The 23,307-nt window shown below is 30.9% G+C and overlaps 1 protein-coding gene across 5 annotated transcripts; it reads left to right on the top strand.

The window, feature by feature from the left end:
* The first annotated feature begins 2,702 nt into the window (after nucleotides 1-2,702).
* Nucleotides 2,703-9,069, top strand: LOC101213349 (endo-1,4-beta-xylanase 1). Of its 5 annotated transcripts, none has more exons than XM_031883990.1 (11): nucleotides 2,724-2,853; nucleotides 3,045-3,079; nucleotides 4,255-4,443; nucleotides 4,819-4,911; nucleotides 4,998-5,054; nucleotides 5,238-5,602; nucleotides 5,692-5,851; nucleotides 6,093-6,436; nucleotides 6,522-6,699; nucleotides 6,802-7,338; nucleotides 7,616-9,069. In XM_031883990.1, exons 4-11 carry the CDS (start codon nucleotides 4,828-4,830, stop codon nucleotides 8,720-8,722), a joined length of 2,832 nt encoding a protein of 943 aa, XP_031739850.1. In that variant the 5' UTR covers nucleotides 2,724-2,853; nucleotides 3,045-3,079; nucleotides 4,255-4,443; nucleotides 4,819-4,827; the 3' UTR covers nucleotides 8,723-9,069. The 5 variants fall into 5 exon arrangements, with proteins under 5 accessions (XP_004141418.3, XP_011654163.2, XP_031739850.1 ...); XM_031883989.1 differs by having other exon boundaries at nucleotides 4,199-4,443; XM_004141370.3 differs by lacking the exon at nucleotides 3,045-3,079 and having other exon boundaries at nucleotides 2,703-2,853; nucleotides 4,199-4,443.
* Nucleotides 9,070-23,307: the final 14,238 nt, after the last annotated feature.

The following is a 23,307-nucleotide window of genomic DNA, read 5'->3' as shown; positions in this document are numbered from 1 at the left end:
AATTAGTTTTGAGACGAAATCTTATACTATTAAATAATTATATAAGGTAACACTTCTAGATTTAACGATTTATTTATGATAGATTTTATCTAACAATATGGTCCATCATCGATAAATTTCTATTAGCGAATATGAAAATTATATCTAAATTTGTTATATTTTGCATTGTATTATATTTGTTGATGCTTTAAATTTAAACAACTTTAATTTTGGAGTGTGTTTGGAATATATTTTTAAATGTTTTATTTAAATATTAACATTTTAAAAAAATTAAACTGATGATCATCCAAAAATAGCTTTTGAAATATATTTTAATGGTTTATTTTATTAAAATAATTTAAAATGTAACTTTTTTTTAATAACATTACTTTTCAAGTGTCACCTAATTAATCAAAAGGGTAATGCAACTTTGGATATCACTTTACCTTTCGATCAATTTCACTATACACCACATAAATAAATTAATAGTTTTAAACTGTTTTCAATAGTAAATCAATCATAAACGTTTTACTTATTTTCATCAGCTTTTTCTTTTTTCCCTTTTCTATCTTTTTATTGTTCTTTTTTAATATATAAATTAACCAAATTATTTAGAAACGTAACAAAATATCAATAACATGAAAACTAATTTATAAAAAATTAAAAACTAATTTTTTATTTATATTTGTTAAAGTTAAGCATAAACACTAGTGCCAGTAATTTTACATTTTATTTGAGTTTTAAGATCCAATTTGATATTTGAATAACATATTTAATTACCTAAATTTTAGTTGTAATAACATATTTTATATAGATAGAAGTGATTTAAAATTATTAAAAAATAATAAGATTGATTTATCACATCATAGCATTTGATTAATTTTGTTTATTATTAAGCAAAGGGAGTTGCCTTGGCACTCTAGTAACATCAAAGATATGTTTACTTTAACTGATCACATACTTGAGGTTTGGGGAATATCTATTTAATTAACAAATCCACAGGATGACCTAAAGAAACATTATCTTATTCAATAATATTTTATTCAAAAGAATTGCAAGTTGTATTTTATAATATTTTATACTAAAGTTTTCTATTGAAAAAAATATTTTTATATTAAAGTTGCAAACAAGAATAAACACACCCCTTGTACGAGGAAGATTGTCCAGAATCTTTTACTTTTTAGTACCAAAATATTTCTTTTATTATCATTGTTATTATATATAACATTTTATTTAATATATATATATATATATATAAACATAGATGAATATTATACAAATGAATAAATAAATAAAGAAGAGAGTTTTGTTTTGGTCTTCGAGGGGTCCGTGTTTTACGTGCCTTGTGCTCCCTCCTTTTCGCTAAATTCCAATTGCCAATTAATTATGATACTCATTAACAAATAATTACATTATTTATCTAAATACTTTCACCTTTGTAATTATAACTCTTACATTTTATGTGTATTTTATTATTATTATTTTTTAACTTCTAAACAATAGTCTCAATTTACAATATTTATCACACTATAAGAAAGCAGGTATATGGGAATCCAAATATATGAACCTCTATTTCATATTTATTGCATACTTTCACGTTTCTCGTATGTCAATCTTTTTTGTATATTTTATATATTTATTTACTTTACTAATATTAATATATAGTGAGTTTGTGATCTTTTTTCGTATCATTCTTACACTCTTCGTCACTACGCCCGTTCGGATCGAGGCTGGATCCGGTGGTTTTTCTATTTTGACACTTCTTAAGCCCAACCATACAAACGTATTGGGCTTGGGCCTGGAGTTTAACTTATTCATCTCAATTCGTTTACTGGCTTAGGCCTGCAAATGATAGCTATTTCAGCAATAGGGCCTGTCCATGCATTTTCAGTTTTCTTCGGCATCTTTAAATCAATACTTTACTGTTTGTTTATTTATTTTGACGATATCATATGGCTTTTAATTGACATTCTTTTTCCTCCTTTCCTCACATGGAATGATTTGAAATCTTTTATTTTCAAGTACATACATGTGCTAATTGAGTTAAGTTCATGTTGACTTAAATATATAAAGTTGTAGTAAATTGGGTTATGTTTTACATCGATAATGACTTATATATAACAATTTATGTACACGAAAGTAAATGTCACCAATAGATGGTTTGCACATGAAAAGTTGTAGACTTAGTGTTGAAAGATATTTGTTATCATGTAGATTGTAAATACATTCAAGAGGATGTGAATGACATTTGTTGTGGAAACGAGAGATGATGGTTTATTAGAAAAAGCTTACCACCACAAAACTATATTTCATAAATAAAAGACAAATTTACCATCTTCTATCTACCTGGTCATCACACGTTCCAAGTTGAAGTTCAATTTTTACATGTACAAAATTGGACTCCTTATGAATGTTGTGGCAGTGAAAATATTTGTTGGATCATAAATTTATACGACTTTCTAAACATTTTTTGACTTGTTATAAACACCGAAAATCAATGCAAACCCTAAATCCATCATGCAATTGCTTACATACTTCTCTAATTAACAATGCTATCAAATTTATTTTAAACCAATTCCCAATCATTCATCTTCTTCTCTGATGTTAAAACTCAAAAGATCCATTAAATACAAAATTCACGTTTCTAAAATTACTTGACTTAAAATTGAAAATTGAGTGTTAGTTTTCAAAAAAAATTTGAGGACTAAAGTTGTAATTGAAAAGTCAAAAGTAACCCAACCCTAATCGGAGAATCCTTTTGGGTTAGGAATCCGAATGGGAGCATCCCCACCCAACCCTACATAAGACGATAACGGTCAACGGCGAGATATGGGACATCAAATGTCGCTGCTCTCTTTATCTCCCACTTCCAGGGTATAAATCTTGTTTATTGTCTTTCTTGATTTGTGATGCATTACCAAATGAACTGATTCAGCTCCATAATTTATTTAGTCTTTTCTCTCTTCTTGCCTTAATTCCTTTTACGCATTTCTTTAATTTTTCAAAGAGCACTTCAGGTCTTAAAGAAGCCAATTGTGTGCAATTTTTTTCTTTTTTTCTTACAGAATTATTGGTATACTCGCATTACTGGGGATTTAAGGTAATTAGTTTAGGTTGTTCTATTTTTGTAATTAGAATAATACAAATCTTCGTTTATTTTGATTTAGTTCATTAGTAGAGTTGTTAATTAGTCAATTAGTTGCTTGAAAATTTTCTTCTGGGTGTCACAGTTGGATTGTGTGCGCCAATTTTGTTATATTTTCTGGTTGATTGGTGATCTAACTTTTTTTTTCTTTCTTTTCAATGAAAACAACAACTTTCATTGAGAAGGAATGAAAGAATACAAGGGTATACAAAAAAACCAGCCCCACAAATTGGTTGATTGGTGATCTGGCATTGTATTAGAGCCTGTGTTCAAACTTTTGTAGAAATAGTTTTATAATGAATGATTGCATTTGAGATCGTTTGTGACAAATAGACTTGAGATGCTTGGTACTTCTAATGGGGAATAGCTAATTATTCATGGCCAATGCACAAGAAAAGATGACCAGGCCACTATCATCTGGGATGGGACATAAGAGGAAATGCTAAGAGTAAAAGGTGTAGCTTCCGTGTGCAAGAAGAGTATGAAGAACTATAGAGTAGTGCTTTTCAAAATTTTACTTTATTTTTGGCAATGCCATAGCCAGATTTCTTGTGTTTCTTTTTTTAAAGGAAAATGCTGCATTCTCTTTTTGTTGGCATTAAGAGATTGAAGCAGATATTCAGTGGCGTCAAAGTGATGATGATTTCAAATCCTTGTCTCATACTTATAAGGCACTGACCTGTTTTTTCAGGTCTTTTCTTTGGTCAATTGAATTATCTTTCTCTAGAGGTATTAAGAAATAAAGGCAGAACTTTAGAGAAATATTTTGCTATGGTACTTCATCTTCTGATCTTTACTCCTGACGTGTATGAACAAATGGGAAGTGTCTTTCATGTGTAAACTGAACTTAGAATATAAGCAGCCAAAGTTGATCTAGAACTGCAAATTACAACATGATTTTCAAATTTGAAATTTACTTGAGTACTACATCAGTTTCTATGGATTTTCTTCTCCTTCTTCTTCTCAATTATTTATTTTTATTTCTGTATAATAACAATGTATCTTGGCTTTTCAATTTAAATGTGAAGTTCTTACTTGAATTTATTTTTTCTATACTGATTCTCTCAATTACAGGGTTGTGTGATTAAGACTTCGCATCATTAGTTTATGTGTAGATTATATATACGCAGGTATGTATAAGACACATGAACTTATGAGGTACAAGCATATGTGAACTTATGAGGCTAGTCAGTAATGATCCAGGGGAATATGAGTCAACAATTACACTATGATGATTGGTTTAAGGGGACCGACCATCACACAGCAATTGGTAGATTGATTATACAGGGCCTCCAAGCGAGAGTCTTACTCAGTTTCAGGTCTGGACTGGTAGCATGTTGCTTTGATACCAATTTTTAATATGGCACCATATCCATTAGTTCTGTGCCTTATACTATACCTAGTAGAGGCCTCGCTATAATCTAAAACAAGTAAAATCTAAACCTTGTTTTACGTTGTCTAGATATGATATGAAGTTTTCGTTCCTTCTTCCTAAGTAATGTTAGATGACAAATTGGACTTAATTTTCTTCTTTCCAACTATTTTGATGCAAATTTGCCAATTAGGAAAAGCAATAAAAATCAAACTAAGGTTCTCATTACGTCGTCGAATCATCTGTGGTACATATTGTCATTGAATCAGCAACATAAAATATATTGGCTTTCCTTAGAATTTACTTGTAAATCTGATTACAGTTTGTATAAATGAGGAGGGCATGTACATGCTGCTTCACGAGCCGACCTCCCAACATCAATCCTCAAAACTCCGACTGTGACAAGCCTTCACAGGTGCCACTCAACCTTCCTCAAGAAATTCTATTTCTCTTTAACTAATATTATTCCATTCGATTGGTTTTGCCTTTGGATTCGACTAGAGCTCTGTTGTGACCATGACGAGCACCCAGGAAAACAATGCTAGTGGAGTTCCAGAGGTACTGATTTGTTTCACCATTTTTACAATTGTCCTTTTTCCAGGCTGGGTTCCCTTTTATCATCTAATATGCCATAGCGATCTTCCTGATCAAAGGGGTTCCTGTAACTGAACTTTGATTTTGACTAAAGTTTATTTATATAGATGGTTTCCTTTCTCTGCATAAATTATACTTGTATGGCAGGGTATGGAAGAAAGTCTGACCAAATTAAGTCCACGTGCTGCCAATATCTTACTGAACCATGACTTCTCAATGGGGCTGCAACATTGGCACCCCAATTGCTGTAATGGTTACATAAATTTGGCCGAGTCAAATAACCGGGATGAAGCATTCATCAATACATGTGCTAAGTATGCTGTTGTTACTGATCGAAACGAAGGTTGGCACGGACTGGAACAGGAAATTACCAACAATATTTCCCCAGGTACTACTTATTCAGTTTCAGCAAGTGTTGGGGTATCAGGATCCCTTCAAGGATCTGTTGATGTCCTGGCAACTTTAAAGCTAGTTTACAAAGATTCTACTACAAACTATTTGTGCATTGGGAGGTAACTAACTTTATTGTCCTATATCCATTATTTTTTCTTGAGAAGAAAATAACTAACTTTGGAAGACTAATAGATAAAAGTGCATGCAGAACTTCTGTGTTGAAAGAGAAGTGGGAGAAGCTGGAGGGGACATTCTCCTTGTCAACCATGCCAGACCGTGTTGTATTCTATCTGGAAGGGCCTTCTCCGGGTATTGATTTGCTCATACAGTCTGTTGAGATTACATGTGCTTGTCCAAATGAATTGGAGGTAATTATATTTCTTTTTGCAACCTCTCATCCTTCTCTGATTTAGTAAGAGAAATTATATTCAGAAACCCCTTGTCTGCCTACCCTTCCTGTCCACAACCAAAACTTCAATGGAATTTTTTCGATAGTTCTTATATGTATTGTTGTCATACATAATAATTTCCTGCTTTTCTTTCAGAAAAAAATTAAGCTTGTGGTTGATTTGAACATAACTCTCTTTTCATGACTATGCTTTTGATAAGACTGGAATTGCCAACGCTGGTGATGAGAACATTAGTCTGAACCCTAGATTTGATGATGACCTCAAAAATTGGTCTGGAAGAGGATGCAAGATTGCTCTACATGATTCAATGGGAAATGGAAAAGTTCTCCCACAGTCTGGTAAGTTTTTTGCCTCCGCAATGGAGCGGTTACAAAGCTGGAATGGGATTCAGCAGGAGATCACGGGAAGGGTGCAGCGAAAGGTTGCTTATGATGTTGCTGCTGTTGTTCGTGTATTTGGAAACAATATCACATCTACTGATGTACGGGCTACTTTATGGGTGCAAACACCAAATTCTCGCGAACAATATATCGGAATTGCCAAGTTAGTCTCTTTTTATCCTCCACCCTCGTACAAAAGAAACTTGTACCATTTACGAAGAACCTTAAAAACAATTGATTTGATTAAGTGTGCAGGCAACAGATAAGGATTGGGTACAATTACAGGGGAAGTTTCTTTTAAATGCTTCCCCATCAAAGGTTGTCATCTATATTGAAGGTCCACCTTCAGGAGTGGATATTCTCATTGATAGTTTTGTTGTCAAGCAGGCACAAAAGATTTCTTCTTCACCCCCACCACGTGCTGAGGTTTTTTGAATGAGCAATTGAAAATCGATTTTAGGAATTTCCATGCTTGAGTTATTGTGTGAGTTTCAGAATGACTTATTGGTCGTGGTTTATTTTATGCAGAATCTAGCCTACGGATTTAACATAATTATGAACAACAATCTAAGTAATGGCACTAAGGGATGGTTTCCACTTGGAAGTTGTACACTTAGTGTTGGAACTGGGTCGCCACATATTGTTCCTCCCATGGCTAGAGACCCCCTTGGCCCTTCTCAACCTCTAAGTGGCCGCTACATTCTTGCAACTAATCGCACAGAAACTTGGATGGGTCCTGCTCAAATGATAACTGATAAGGTGAAACCCTTTCACACATATCAAGTGTCTGCCTGGGTAAAGATTGGCTCTAGGGCAACTGGTGCACAAATTGTCAATGTTGCAGTGGGAGTGGATGACCAATGGGTCAATGGAGGGCAAGTTGAAATCAGTAATGATAGATGGCATGAAATTGGGGGTTCCTTTAGGATTGAGAAGCAAGCAGAAAAGATAATAGTTTATGTACAAGGTCCTGCACCAAGTGTTGATTTAATGGTTGCTGGACTTCAAGTATTTCCTGTTGATCGCCGTGCAAGGTTAAGATATTTGAGGACACAGACAGATAAGGTAAAATTTAGACCCACACGCACAGAGTCCACATAGAAAAAGAAATTATAAAATATTAACTACCGTAAGAATGAAAACTAGCGTCTTGGTACAATATTTTTAGCATTCTAGTGTTCTACAATTCATAAATGGTTATCTAGTTTGATGTGGAGAAGTAGTTTTTAACATTCATTGATTAGTTTAGGTCTTGTGTTTTGCATCATGCGCTTAACTTTTCTGGTTCCAACAACTCGGTATTGCTAATTTCATTTTTATCATTTTAATTGGACAAGTGCAGATTCGCAAGCGTGATATCACCCTCAAGTTCTTAGGGTCTTGCTCCGGTGGGATCTTTGTAAAAGTTAGACAAATGCAGAACAGTTTTCCTTTTGGGACTTGTATTAGTAGGACAAACATTGACAACGAAGATTTTGTCAACTTTTTTGTGAAGAATTTCAATTGGGCTGTGTTTGGAAATGAGCTCAAGTGGTATTGGACAGAGCCGCAACAAGGAAACTTTAACTATAGGGACGCTGATGAGTTATTGGATTTTTGCAAGAGCCACAACATAGAGACTCGCGGTCACTGCATCTTTTGGGAAGTGCAAGATACTGTGCAACAATGGATTCAGTCCTTAAACAAGAATGATATGATGGCTGCTGTTCACAATCGCCTTACCGGCCTATTGACACGCTACAAGGGAAAGTTCAAGCACTATGATGTCAACAATGAGATGTTGCATGGATCATTCTATCAGGATCATCTTGGCAAAGATATTCGAGCAGACATGTTTAAGCATGCCAACAAACTCGATCCATCAGCTCTCCTATTTGTGAACGACTATCACGTTGAGGATGGATGTGATGGAAGATCTTCTCCCGAGAAGTACGTCGACCAAATTCTTCAACTACAAGAGCAAGGAGCTCCAGTGGGTGGAGTTGGTATCCAAGGGCACATTGATTGTCCAGTGGGACCAATTGTTTGTTCTGCTTTAGACAAAATTGGAATTCTAGGCCTTCCAATCTGGTTCACAGAACTCGATGTATCGTCCATCAACGAACACGTAAGGGCCGATGATTTAGAAGTGATGCTTCGAGAGGCTTATGCTCATCCTGCAGTAGAGGGTATAATGTTATGGGGATTTTGGGAGATGTTTATGTGCCGGGACAATTCCCATTTAGTGAATGCAGAAGGTGAGATCAACGAAGCTGGTAAACGATACTTGGCTCTAAAACAAGAATGGCTTTCACATGCAAGTGGGCAAATTGATGAGAGAAGTGAATTCAGATTCAGAGGGTTTCAAGGAACATACGAGGTACAAATTGTTAATGGCTCCAAGAAAACGTCAAAGACATTTATAGTGGAAAAGGGAGATACACCTGTGGAGATATCTATTGATCTGTGAAAGTAAAACCAAACCCACTGCTAACACATGAAGCAGCACGGAGCATGCATCTCCAAAGATGTGGGGGTTATACAATGAAAACTCTTCCCCATCCAGGTTCCTGCCATATACCAATCTGTAATATTCCCAAATCAAAACAATAAAAACAGGTGTGTTGTTTGTTGGTTTTGTGAATGTGGTGATGTTTACGTTGAATGCAACCATCCTTAATAACCTGTATTAAGTTCTGTGCCCAATGAAGGAAAAAAGTATTGGGCTGGAGTAGGGTATAGGCCCAAATGGGTGGGTCCACATAAATAAATGTTGATGGATTGGACGCAAAGAGTGGATAAATGTGTAATATTCGGGTAAAAGAAAAAGAGAGATCGAGTAAAAATGGTAGCAGTTCCCCCAGGGAATGGAGGAGGAAGAGGAGAGATTGGAATTAGTATAAGGGAGGGCCCCAGAGAGCATCAAATCAAAGTGATAGGTTCCCACCATCTACTTAAAAAAGGAAAAACTTTTCTCCCTCTCTAATCTCTATTATATCTTTTGTGTGTAAAGTAAGGAGAGGATGGGAATGGGAGCCACAGAGAGTCCCATCCTTGTTCCTAAATACCTGGTTCACTTAGGCCCCACCTCCCACATGGGTTTACAATGAGGATCCCATCTCAATGTCTATATCTCTTCCTCCACTTCCAAATTTATATCTTCTTGTTGCTTATACGGGTTTAAATACAGCTTAGATTTAAGATAATTGACATAGTCCATTTTTTCTCTAAACAGAAACAAACAGTGAAAGAATAAGAAAAGAAAAGATGAAAAGGTATGATATGATGGGGATGGAGTGTGGGTCCTAGTTATATGGAAAGGTTGAAAAACAAAAATTTGTTGGGGTCTCCGTCTGATTGAGAGGGTTTTGAAAGGAAAAGTGGAGAAGTTGGCAGACCCTTTGCAGAAAGAGATGAGAGATTGAGAGAGTAGTGGAAAATGGAAGTATGGAGAAACAAATAAACAAAGAGAGTACCCCCCGCGGTGTTCTCGCGCGCCCTTTCGTCTCTTCTCCTTAATACTGACACCTTCACCCATTCCCACTCTCAATCCTCCCTTTTTCACTTTTTTTGTTTATCTTCGTTTCTCCTTTTCTTTCATAACTATCCATCTCATAGTTTTTTTTTTTTTTTTTTCTTTAAAAGAATTTAGATGATGCAGATGCTCTTGTGATTGATGATTCTTCTCTCACTAGTATTGAAAGAATGAGTATGTCTATCGCTACGAATTGTCAACCATATCACCATTTCAATCTTTTTTATTATGTCTTCCCTTGTCAATCTTCTCATAGTTTGTCGTGTGTGTATGTTTTTTATGAATATTGGTAAAAAATGAAGATTGTTATTAGAGATAACTATGATATGATCATCCTTAACATGATTTATTATAAAATGTAGACGAATTTCATACTTTTGTTTGGAGTCACTAATCATAAATGTATTTGTGAAAAATATCATATGTATGAAGGCCTTAGAAGTTTCAATACTATAACACCATCTAGGTTTTGTTCTGAAACAAAATTTAGTAAAGAAAGTATTGATTTTCTAACTCAAAAGTTGATTATATTTCTTACTTTATAGTTGCTGAATTAAAAAATAATAATTAAGAGAAAAAACAAAGTTTAATGGCAAATAGTCAGTGATCAATGTAAGACCCAATTATTGAGAGAAATGTGTGTGCCGTAATCTGGAGGTAAATGTGTAAGCATTGGCTATAAATAGTTATTTAATGCTATTAAACTCCTCCTCATTCTTAATCAATGATAAAGCTAATGTATATGTTTTTCTTAACACGAGGACAAAATTATTGGTTCTTCCATCTTCCTATTGGTCATCCTTTTTGCTTAATTTTCTCTCATCAAGCTTCCAATATTTAATGAGCAATCTAGCTAATAGGCCCATAAGATTCAAGCTGTCTACTACCTATTCCACATAGATTAGTATGAGAAATCTTCGTATTGATCTCCCAAAGAATTGAATCAAAATGTTAGAGCAAATGAGAAGTTGGAGAAATACTTTGATAAAGTGGACAGAAGTTAAAAAATTCTGTTTTTGATAAAAGTGGATATATCAAACTTTGTTTTGTGAAAGAAATGTTTTAAAGATGAAGCGCACAAAAAATTCAAAAATTTAATTAATGCGATGGTGAAGAAAAATAAAGGAAAAAAAGAAAGTGAAGTGGCAGTGGCAGTGGCAGTGGGAGGTAAAAGCAATTTTGGAATGTGGGGAAGTGGTTCTGTGGTCTCTTCCGGCGGCTGCCACTTCCACTGCTTCTCCCGTGCCTCACGGACGCCCTTTCTTCCTTCTCTCACTTTTCTTTTTTCTTTCTTCTAAGTTTCAATATCTCATTCTATTCATTTAACTCTAAACTTTAGCTTATTATATCATTTTAAAATTTTTCTTTTCTTTATTATGTTAGTAAACTTACTATTGCATCAATTAAACTTAATTATAAATAAATAAATCGATATTATAATTTAAAATTGAAGTTCTTTTTAAAAAATATAACAAATCATCGTAATATTTAACAATTTCAAAAAGTAAATAGCCCAAAAACCCATGATAATAAATACAAAAAAAAAAGTATCCGTTGATCGTTTAAATTTGAATAGTTAGATGTAAAAGATTTCTTTTTCTCTTAAGATTTTTTGTATTTAAATTTGGTATCTAAATTTGATTGTTTACCGCTACCTAAATTATTTTATTCTAAAAACGAAGAGAAATAAATAGTGATATAGTTATGAAAACTTTACTCTTTATTATTATATTTTTCAAAAAGAATTTTTTTTAAAGTATAAATATAAATATTAAAAATCTTAAACATATAGGGTCCTACACAATATTATATTTATAAAGTATTATAAATCATAATTTTAATCCCTTTTAGTTTTTGTACCTTTCTTCACCTTTCAAATATTTCTATTCTAAAGTATTGATTTTTTTTAATGTTGTAATCATTTCTACGTTTTCCATTTCATCTTTTAATTGCATCTTTCTGTACCTACTTGGCTATGTAAACTTTTTTAATATAAAACGTTACATTTCTTCCTTCATTTTATTATATGATAATTTAACTTACTATGACCAATTATATAAAGACTTTTAATCAATAAACGTGGGAAGAAAATATAGGAGAATAAAAACACACAATATAAATGAAAATATCATTTAAGCTAAGTTAATCTTTGAGGCATGATGTTCGATCTCCATCTCGCACATTGTAATATATACTTGTAGATTTTTTTAGAAATATATATCAAATGATGATTTAGTAGGTCCCATGTCGTTTCTTCCAAAACTATGTTTCCATCATTTTGCTTCCCTAATTTGACTTTTCGAGATTTTACAACTTATTTTATTTAATAATTTTCATCTCATTTTTGTGATCATTACATATTTTCATATTCAACACAGCAGAATAATTGAAGAATTAATGATTGAGCATTACATGATAAGGTCAATAGACTTCAAGAATCTAATTGAAATTAACTAGTAGGGTGATATTGAATGAAATATTACATTGTTTACATTAATATGTTATTTGTTATTGATAATTTGTCAATTTTAGGAGGATAGAAATTAGAGATGATGATCAGAAAATCTAAAAAAACAATTTTGTTTGCAATGATTAAATTAATTAAGATAGGGGAGCTTTCTATATTTTGTTCTCATTTTAATAATTTGAAATGAATCTAATTTGGGTATAACTATTTAATTTTGTCTATAAGTGATTGTAAAGAGGCAAATCTAGCTTTCAATTTTATGGACGTCGTTTTTATTACTTTTATAAAGCATTCTTTGGTTGCAAAAAGAGGCCATTAATAAGCTCATGGAAAGGGTGACTTTATAAGACATTTTTCTTTTCTTTTTGAGGCATCAATTCAATTTAATTACTATACAACTTGCCAATGTTTTCCATGAAAATTAATGAAGTGGGGGCTATTAGAATGAGTACCAAATAATTATCAACAAATAGTCATATTGATGAATAAATATTTTAGAAAATTAATTATACCCTTTTCAATTATTGATTCTATAAAGTTTAGGTAAAACACTTATTATTATTATTATATATATATTATATGTAATCTAAATGTGGACTATTTTATAAATGATGGAAGAAAAAACATTTGTATAATAGAGCTTTTAGTTGATATTTAATCTATGTATATGATATACGTATATGTATGTTATCAAAATTACTATATGCTTGATGGAGAATAAATGAAAATAACATAATTTAATTATCAGAGGATTTTGCTCCATTTGTTTTCCAATTCAATATTACACATTACATCATAAATGAGGTCATAAGAATTTAAATCTTCAGATGAAATCCAAATGATTATTAATAATACTACTGTTATTAATTATCATTTTAGGAAGCATGAAATGGAGATTAGATTTTAGCATTATAATATATTGATAGCAAACTGTTCATTCTTTATTAATTTTCTCGTCTTTTAATGTAGTCAACCAACGGTCAAGATGGGAGCTGTCCATTCCATTTATATAATAAAATAACCATACCATAATCTTAGAGCATATTTGTATTATTATCAGTTTGAATATTCAATACTTTTCTCGTTTTAAATTATCCCAAATTAAAATTCAATATTTTCTTACATTTTCTTCTTACTCAATACTCCAGTCATGTATTCAGAAATATTTGAAAGAAAATTAAACCTTATTGGATTATATGTGTTTTTTTTATTCAATAGTTTTGAAATAGAAATTTTTATTTGTCTATCTTTATATAAAATTTGAAATTTTGAAAAAAAATGAACTTAATTCTGAAAGATATTAAAAAATAAAAAACGGTTGTTATCAAACTAAAAGTTAAAGAAATCGAATATACAGATTGTGAGGAGTTTTTATTAAAAAATAAAATAAAAGTAAAATAGTAGAACTATAGAAGATAATAAAATGTTAGATCGAGAATTTTGAAAAAAAGTTGAGATAGTTTTGACGTTTATGTTTTATATATAAATAAATAGGGAAGGGTACGAAGTATGTCCCATATATTGTGAAATAATAATAACAATGGTCATCTAGTATACTCGATGTATGTATGTGACAGTTCTATAGACATATATATATGATGAGACAATGAAATGTCAATCAAGAAAATTAGTAATCTTTTGATTTTAATTTCAAACCAAAACCAATTTGCCTGGGTAGGATCTGTCCAATCCAAGGTTGCATCTAACATGTAATAAATAATATAGAAAATTAAAATAAATATAACAATAATTGTGAATTTTACTATTCAATTTTTGTCTTTAATTCAATCCACTTAAATATAACTCAACACATATTTAATTTGGATATATAAAAGTGAAAATATATAGAAAGTTGTTTGAGTTGTTGGAGATGTTTCATTTCATTGTATGATTTGGTAGGGGACAGCATATTGTAACTTAGGCAAACTATGATTCCATCCAATGTTCAATGCATATAAAAAATCACTACATGCATGTGTGAATAATATTAATTGATTTTTTGATCACATGTCAAACTGTTACCATATATCTTTGAATGTTTAATTTCACTTAGTTCTAGTTTGGAATATAATTTTCGTATAATCAAATTTAGCAAAGAGATTGAAATATATCTGACTTCAAATTAAACAAAGTGAGAAAACACACACTTAGTTATTGTTGTATTGTTTGTGGTGTCATAAGTTAATAACAAAAAGAACAATTACGAAAACACATAAAATTAAAGCATAAAGAATAAATGAAACTTTGGCAAACTAGTTTAATGACATAACATCCACATCTGAAGGGTTTTAGACCCATGATTAGAAATTATATTGCACATGTAGTAATTGATCGTTATAATGTTATGATTGAATGGTACAACACTCTAAATATAAATGAGCGTGCTGGCCATGGACTGACTCACAAACATTAGAACTAATAATTGTGAAAAAAAACAATAGGCATAACACTAATAAGGACAACTCCTCCTTAATCAATGGCCACTTGCAATATCTTAGTCAAGTCATCTTGAATTGCTTTTTAATCTCTTATCTTCCGTATGCAGTATCGTAACTCACAGGTTCTTGAAAAAAGCGAAACTTACCACTGGTCTAAATATATTGTCAATCACACAAAATCAATAAAACTACTTTTTTCTCAACACCTATAACAACCATTCATTCAATAATATGAAATCACGATAAATTGAGAAATTCGATACGAAGCACACGAGAATGATGAGATATGACATCAAGCAACGAAAGGAAAGGTTAATATGTTTGTATGGATGTGATTGTGATTAAGGGTGGATAATTAAAGTAAATTAAGTTAAGGTTAGAATGAAGAGAGAGTGGATAAATGAGTGATTAGGGGGTGGTGGAGAAAGATAATATAGAAATATGGATGGTGGAGAATGAAGAATGAAGGGGGCAGTTAGTGGGGGTGAGGGTTGACCGTTATGTTGCCAAATATCAACAAGAAGAGTTGGTAGATTGTTAAAACATGTCCTACAAATATCAAACATCAAAATTCAAGTCTTTAATGTGTGAGATGCGACACTAACAGCTCATTTCATATCATATATCAATAATTTTTCTTCTAAAAATGAACCGTATGATTTGATATTCAAAAGGGCTCTAAACTCTATGCCCATACACACACTCTAACCCCCAATTTCCAATGATAATTAATACTTCAATCCAACTAGGATTACAATGTGCCACCTCAAACCATTACATCCCCTGGATCTAGCTAGCTAGCTACCTATAGCTTATGTATGTAATAATATAATATAATATAATATAATATCATGAAATGAAATGTCTAATATCAAACTATATATCAAACTCTATAATTTAGAAGGGTAACTTTGGTCGAGAATTTAAGATTCTATCTAGTAGGGTGTTCAAAATCATTCTCTTAATAAATGATTGATATTAAGGTTGTGTTGGTTTGGTTGGTATATCTTTAAGAAAATACATGTGGTATTTGATCAACTTTTAATTAGGGTAAAATCTCAATGTACCTATGCCACACTCTCATCTCTTTACAGGGATTGATCTACTTCTTATGGGTTGTAGTTTTAGGCTCCATGATCGTCTCAAATTAACATTTTGAATATTTATATGATTAGATTATCTAGGATCACTCACTCTATAACTTAGGAGACCACAGTCCCCCTCCAAGAATAAGTTGTTCTTCCTACTTCTTGCTTGACTTTTTGTAGTGAGCGTCATATAAGTGTTTTTATTCTTCTTTGCCTTATAGGTTGTCACCGTTAAAGGCACGTGAAGGTTAGGTGAATTTTCTTATCCAAATTTTGCTATCAACGTAAATAAAACATGCATTCAATGGATCAAGATGTCACGTAAGCTTTAAATATGTTGAATTAATGGACAAACTTGAAGTTGGAAATTTAATTTCACTACCGCAATTTCTTGTACACATAAAAAAATATGTGAGATTAATGAAAGTTCGTAATATCAGTTAATTTTAAAAGCTTAAAAATTCTATAGGAAAACATGATCATTTACTGTTTGTACTCTCTTTAAACTTATTTGCATTTTTACGATTTATGTTTATGTTTCGAACTTATCTCGAGCCCTTTTTGTATCTAATTAACCATGTATCCTTTGAATTTTTAATGAATATATATCGAAGACGTTGAATGTACTAAAAAGATGTTAATCTAATGAGAGATCGGTTGAATGCACCACCTCATCCACGTCTGCATCCTTTTAAATAAAAAATAACAAATAAACAAATTTAGGGTACAACTTTTAAAGGTGTAGATATCAAATTAACTCCTGGTTTGACCAAATTTATACAATTTTAGTAACTTGAATATGGGTTTCACCTGTACAATCCCTATCTGTCATTGCATTATTTATGGGAAAATTTACATGGTTTTGGTTTTTAAATTATATAATTGAATATGAAAAGAAAAGTTACAATGTACTGTAAAATTTCCATTAAATTATTGAACTAATTCAAAGTGACTCAAATGATGTTTGTAATTATACATCACCCATTGATTTTATTTATATATCAATAATTAATATTTAGATTTTAATTTTATATGATGTCATATTGTTAGAATTTTATATTTTAAAAATGATAGATCTAATTAATTATTGGCTAGATTTTATTAGAGTTAATGACTTAATGATAAAGTGCACATGACTCGATATAATTGTCACTATTCATCTATCTTAAATAATTAATACTAGAAACATCATTTCTTTTTTTCAAAACAAATTTTAATTTTCATTGTTTCATTATTTTCATTGACTATCTGGACATGATTTAGCATTATTGTTTCAATTTAAGGACAAGCAATAGTATGTCTGGGTACAATTATTTGTTTACTTTATTAGATTAAATAACAAACGCAAATAATATCTTTAATTATTTATTTATTTTACCCATGTTTAGATTAAGTTCAAAACATATTAAGAGGAGTGAGTATGAATTGCTACAAGTTGAGTTAAATTCAATTCGGATAAAAGAGTAAGTGAGGTGTATTTTAAATTTTATTTTGACTCGATTGAATATTCATATGAGTTTTATAAGTTATAATAACGAGGTTTTATTTAAAATTCAATTGATGATTGAAGTAAGTAACTCGTCTATCTTATAAGAATTGTGAGGTCCCTCTTATACTTTGCTTTATAACCATTTTGTTTTTTAAAATTAAGTAATTTCTTTTCGTTTCATACCATACCATGATTTGCATCGTTCTTAAGCTTTATAAAAAATGTCCCTTCAACTATCAACTTTTGAACTATCATCAACTATTGTTATTATTATTTATTTAGATAACACACAATAAATATAATTCACAATGTGAATTTGTGTACACATTAGCCAATATAACACCAATAATGTACATAAACTATAATACAAACGATGGATCATTTGTAACTTGCAAATGTTTGAAGATGTTTCGAGAAAGTATGATCCAAATATTTTGCTACAATAGTTAAATACTATTTTATTTTGTACTTAGAAACAACAATATTTAACATTATTTTAAAACTCCTTATTAACTATTTTACATGCATTCATCATTTTTTTAATGTTTTACTATAGTGTTTACTTTTTTTCCCTCAAACTAAAATAACTTACACTTGAAATACATGTTGCCAAAAATCTGGATTAAAATGGTATACATACACATATAAACTATAATAACTTACAGTTGTACAGGGCTCTTTGCTTTAGAAGTGTTCCCTAGCTAGGTAAAGGAATGTAAATGGAAGAGAGAGAGAGAGAGAGAGAGCGAGGGGTGAAAATAGAGAAGAAAAGAGGCAATTGGGAAATGGGAAAGAAAGGAAAAACACCTGGGGATGGAGCGTATTTGAGCAGTAGTACAGTAGGAGTTATGTGAGTGTGTGTGTATGTATAAATAGTGGAATGCACGGGGAAGATGCGAGAGAAGGGGCGGGGCAGCACACGCACTGCATTGCACTCTGCTGTACACAGTACAATTTCATCATTATTACACACTTACGTACACACAGTCAAATGGAAATTATAATTAAGAAAAAAGAGAAAAGATGGGGCGAGTGGTAGTGCTACTTTCTGACCATTTCCCCAAGCTGAAGCTGCAGCTGAGTGTGAGTGTGGACTAATAATATATGGACTTGTCTTATCTCTAAAACCCTAATGGCTAATAACCACCCACCAGGCCCCCTTTACACCGCGGGACTCTCGGGGGGTGGGTGCTGTGGCTGTCAGTTATCTTTCTCAGTTTTAGCCCCCACACTCCCATTCCTCTTTTAATTACTCTCTTCTTCACCCTCCTAATTCCCCCATCCACCCATTCCCTTCTCCACTAAAACCCCCTTTTCCCTTTCTATCTATAGCTTAATCATTGTTGGTGTCTATCTTTCTTTTTAGTGCTCACAGGTGTCTTTTCTACCTGTTGTATATTAAACTCAAATTTGTTGTAGAAATTGAATAGATTGATTTATCAATACTTATATAATTGTTGTAGTTTTTAATTGGTTAGAGTGGTAGTTGTAATTTGTATAGTTTTTATTGAGTGGTTGGATTTTACAACTAAAAATTAGATTCTTCCCAAGGTCAAGACTCTCTCTCAAATTTTAATTTTATGAATTTACACTCTCCTAAGTTTGTGAATATTTTCTCAAGTAACAAGTATAACTTCAAGATGATCTAAAAAAAACCTGAAGATTTCTTACTTTACAATTACTAAGGTTGGACACACTTGTGTTTTACGGCGAACACACGTAACAACAACATAAAAAATTCTTCTAAAAGGAATACAAGAACAGTGGAGGAGAAAGAAACATAAACATGTTACACAAAATGGGATGCACACACAGAAATAAAATATCTAAAAAATAAACACACAAATTCTCAATACGAAAAAAAAAACATGTTCTCAGAATTTGCGATTCGAGGGAGATTCTATAAGACATTTTTTAAAACAAAATACAATAGGTCAACGAATTAGTAGATGCATCAAGATATCTCAACTAGGTCAACACATTTGCAACATCCTCATCATATTGATGATACATTATGGGATAAAATAAATGTACAAAGGAATAAGAAACTCAAAATCGGGATATAATGGTAGAGGCTAGAGAAATTAAAGCCTTAGATATACATCATAATTGTTAAAAGCATTTGATCTAGAGCTCCAATGTGCAACTAAGTCTGTGATGTCTTCCCATAAACGATCGGGAAGCAAATATATTTCAAAGGACCAATACCACAAAAATCTCCAAGCATAGCCAACATCAGATCTCTAACATATTTGATAAGACTAAATTAAAGTGTATACATTTGTTAAGTACATTTAAAATTCAAAAATTGGTTGGATAGAAATGTAAAAACTTTAAAATCTTTTGGAAGAATAAGAGAAAAAGAAAGCAATCGATCAGTTTGAGAATTGAATGGATGCAAAAATTGAGTTTGTCAAAATGTTTGTGTGATTTTCATTGCTGTTTATAAGGATTTAGTCGGCGATTAGGGAGTCGCCGACGGAGGAAAGTATGCTCACGTGGCCCTTAAAGAAATTGATATTTCAAAATATTTTCTTGTTGAATGCATACCCATGTTCTTGCTATATATATATATATATAGTCGAAAGAAAATCTACCAAATAATTATGATGTGATGTATTGTAACTATGATGTGTTTTAATTTATTGTAATTAATCAGGGGAAGGTTGGAAAAATATCAAATTCTAAGTAGAAAAATTGGATTTAGAAAAAAAAGATAGTTTATAACACATTTTTGTTGACAAATAGGACACGTAATTAATGATATAAAACAGTTATTGGAGGGTTATAAAAAGGTAAAAACTTTTAAATTTGTTATTTTTTAAATTAAAAAAATATAATAACATGAACTTTATTATCATCAATTTTTTTTGTTACTTTTGTAAGTGTCTCTTCTAAATATCATAAAATAGGTGTATAATTTGATTTTTTATTTTCAATTGTTTAATTTTTCAATACTTTTGAATGCATTTTAGTGGGTAAATTGAGTTGATAAAATTTGTTCATAAAATCTAGAGTAAATTGGCATTTGAAGTACAAAGTAGGGTAAGATTGTCAAAATTTAAGTTTGAAGTGCAAATTTGAGTAATGATTTTGTAAAAATTACTTATTTAAGTTTTACTATATTTAAAAATATATATATTTTCTAACATGGTGAAATTTTTTCACTTAATTCCATTTATGTTTTCTTTCAGTTCTTTATGATTATTTAATAAGGTAGAAGTGAGAAGTTTTTTTTCCAGGCATGATTAAAGGAAGAAAAATATGTTAAAAAGAAGGAACTCAATAATAAAATGGGCAAACCAAGTGTGTGGTACTAAAAGAAACATCTAACATGACAGACATAATAGTTGTAAAAAAGATGAAACTTCTCAGTTTTGTATATGGGTTTTCTAACATTTCATTTCTTCATGTCCTTTGGATGCAAAGTTTAATTTCCCAACCCCATGTTCTTTTGTTGTTGTTTTCTTCTTCTTTTATTTTTTCAACTCAGATGCCTTTTTTCTTTCTTTTATGTATACAATACAAATACTTCTCAGGCAAAACTTACATTAAAGAGTGATATATGAAGGAAATTTTTGTATGATGAAATGGCATTCCAAAGTACCATGCTTGTTCTTTCTGTCATTAAAGGCTTCCCAACTTCTTTCCAGTTTTGGGTGAATTTTGGGACTTGGATCTAAAGATTGATTAAATTAAGTAGTTTAGGTTTACTTTGAAATTTATCTTTTGAATTACTCATTGATTTGAAATAGTATCGGAGTTGTTTTCGAGTTTCAATTTCGTCTTTTGTTTAACCGATTAATACTTCATTTTTATTTAAAAAAACAATAAACGAAAGAAAGACGAGAAATGTGTTACAACGTTAATATAATTAAATGTATCATACCTTGTTACCGACAATTGATTTTTCATTTGTTAAATTTTTGTAAACTTCTAAGCTATAGTTCTAATTTGTTTTGTCAAAATTCAACATGCATTGAAGCAGTCATAGATAAAATAATTCATCAACTTAAGTTGATTCATTAATCATTTTATATATTTTTATTAATGATTAGGTCATGTTTTCATTGGATGATGTTGGCTAGCCTCATGTGGGCGTGACCTTTTGTCACTTTTCTCTGGGTTATATCTTGTCTCTAAATTAATAGAAATAAGAATGGATTCTCGAATCGATGTGATGTCAAACCTATCACACTTTGATACCTAAATTAGTACAAGGAGAATAATAATTTATCCAAACACACAAATGTCAAGATTCTCGTTTGGAAATTATGTGCTCCCTCTCTCCTTGGGAGTCATCAAGTTAGGGAAACACCCATATTGATACTGGAACAAAGAGCAGCTCAATTATTTATCACTTGGTATATATTAATTTGGCTCAATTGGTTGATCATTTTTTTTCTAAGACGGGTGTTCCCCTATACCTCCTTCCGTTGCCTTATGATCTAAACATGTTCGCGACTTTATTTTGCAACTCTCGCTATCTTTCTTATTAAAAAGACATCAACTACTCTTATATATGTTACATAATATTCTCACAATTTTAGTGGGAAACTTACAAAAGTCATTCAAATAATTTTCTTTAAATTAAAAAAAAGAACAATAGCAAATGGCTATGAAAATCTTACCAACGTAACAATTAATTTATGTGATTAAAGAAATAGTCCAATCCATGTTTATGTAATTTGTCTTCTCAAATTTACCAATATGACTTATAGTCAATAAATCAAATCGCTATGGATGTATTGAAAAAGTTGTTTTTTTCTATATATATAAATTATATAAACTCAACTTTACAATTAACGGACCGCACAAATATATATATACCATCATCAACTCGTTTACAGTACAAACAAAAGGTGTTGCACAAAACCTTTAATTATATGCCTTCAAAGAATACTTTAGTCAAATATCAAAATACAATATTGTGTTACTGTTTAATAAAATATCACATAATTTTCACAATCAAGAATGTTCCTCCTTTCTCTTTAATCGATGCAAATCTTACATTTTATGGGTAATATTTCCACAATTAAGTTGGTTTATTTATCATTTTTCTACTTTATAAATAGGGTTTGTTTATTCATTGTTATTGAAAGGATGATTAGGTAGAAAAAAAATTATTTTAAGCTATTACAACTATTTTTTTATGTTGGTGTTAAAATAATTTACATTCAAATACATGTCATAATAACTAAATGAATGAATGATACAATTTTTGTTAAAATAAAATGAATTCATTAAGTCAATTCAAAAGTGAATAAGACATCGATGATATTTCAAATAGTTAAACTAGAAAAGAGACCTGAATTATGTCGTAAAGTTTACGTGGTAGTTAGGAGCAGGGAGAGTGATACTAAAACTAAGCTTTCATACTCTTTTCCAAAGAAAGTAAGAAAAATGATAATAATGAAAATGAAGCAAAAGCCTAGATTATAGGATTGATTCTAAAAATGCCATGGATATATAAATATATTTGTTATTCAACAGTCTCTCAGTTACCCTACACTGTTCTCAATAACGTAGGACATTCAATAATGTATGCTGGAAAATTTTACTTAAACAAGTTAAAATAATGAAACTAATGAGTTGAAATCAAAATAGAAAAAGAAAAAATACTCTCAATAAAAGTACGTTTCATATTAAATTAAAAAATAATAATAAAAAAATGGGTCTTTGTCTTGGTTGTGGAATTGGATTTGGAACACTCATTTTTTTCTATTTCTAAGAAATATATACCCAATTGTAGTAATTCCAACAATTAATTAAATCAAAAGCAATAATATAGTCCCTCTAATTTTCTCAATTATTTTATTCCATTTTTTTTTTAAAAATCACTTTGAACAAAGAAAGACTTGTCAACTACCACCTAAACCCCAAACGATAAAACTAAAAAAAAAAAAAAAAAAAATCCAGAGCTTGCTCTAAAGTTCAGAGCTTTGCAACTTTGTTACCTCAACTTTTCAGTTTACAAATTTCAAAATTTTATTTTATTTTTTTCCCATCTCCACGTGAAATCCGACATCTCTTCATCA

Source organism: Cucumis sativus, chromosome 4 (assembly GCF_000004075.3).
Source record: "Cucumis sativus cultivar 9930 chromosome 4, Cucumber_9930_V3, whole genome shotgun sequence".
NCBI classification, from domain to species: domain Eukaryota; kingdom Viridiplantae; phylum Streptophyta; class Magnoliopsida; order Cucurbitales; family Cucurbitaceae; genus Cucumis; species Cucumis sativus.
The sequence above is the reverse complement of the archived record's forward strand: the minus strand, read 5'-3'. Positions and strand labels throughout refer to the sequence as shown.

Excerpts from the sequence above, each read along its gene's own strand:
- LOC101213349 (XM_004141370.3), top strand. The coding sequence starts at position 4,828 with ATGAGGAGGGCATGTACATGCTGCTTCACGAGCCGACCTCCCAACATC. Across the intron at positions 4,912-4,997 it reads ACTGTGACAAGCCTTCACAG|AGCTCTGTTGTGACCATGAC; the intron begins GTGCCACTCAAC and ends GGATTCGACTAG. Across the intron at positions 6,437-6,521 it reads CAATATATCGGAATTGCCAA|TGTGCAGGCAACAGATAAGG; the intron begins GTTAGTCTCTTT and ends GATTTGATTAAG.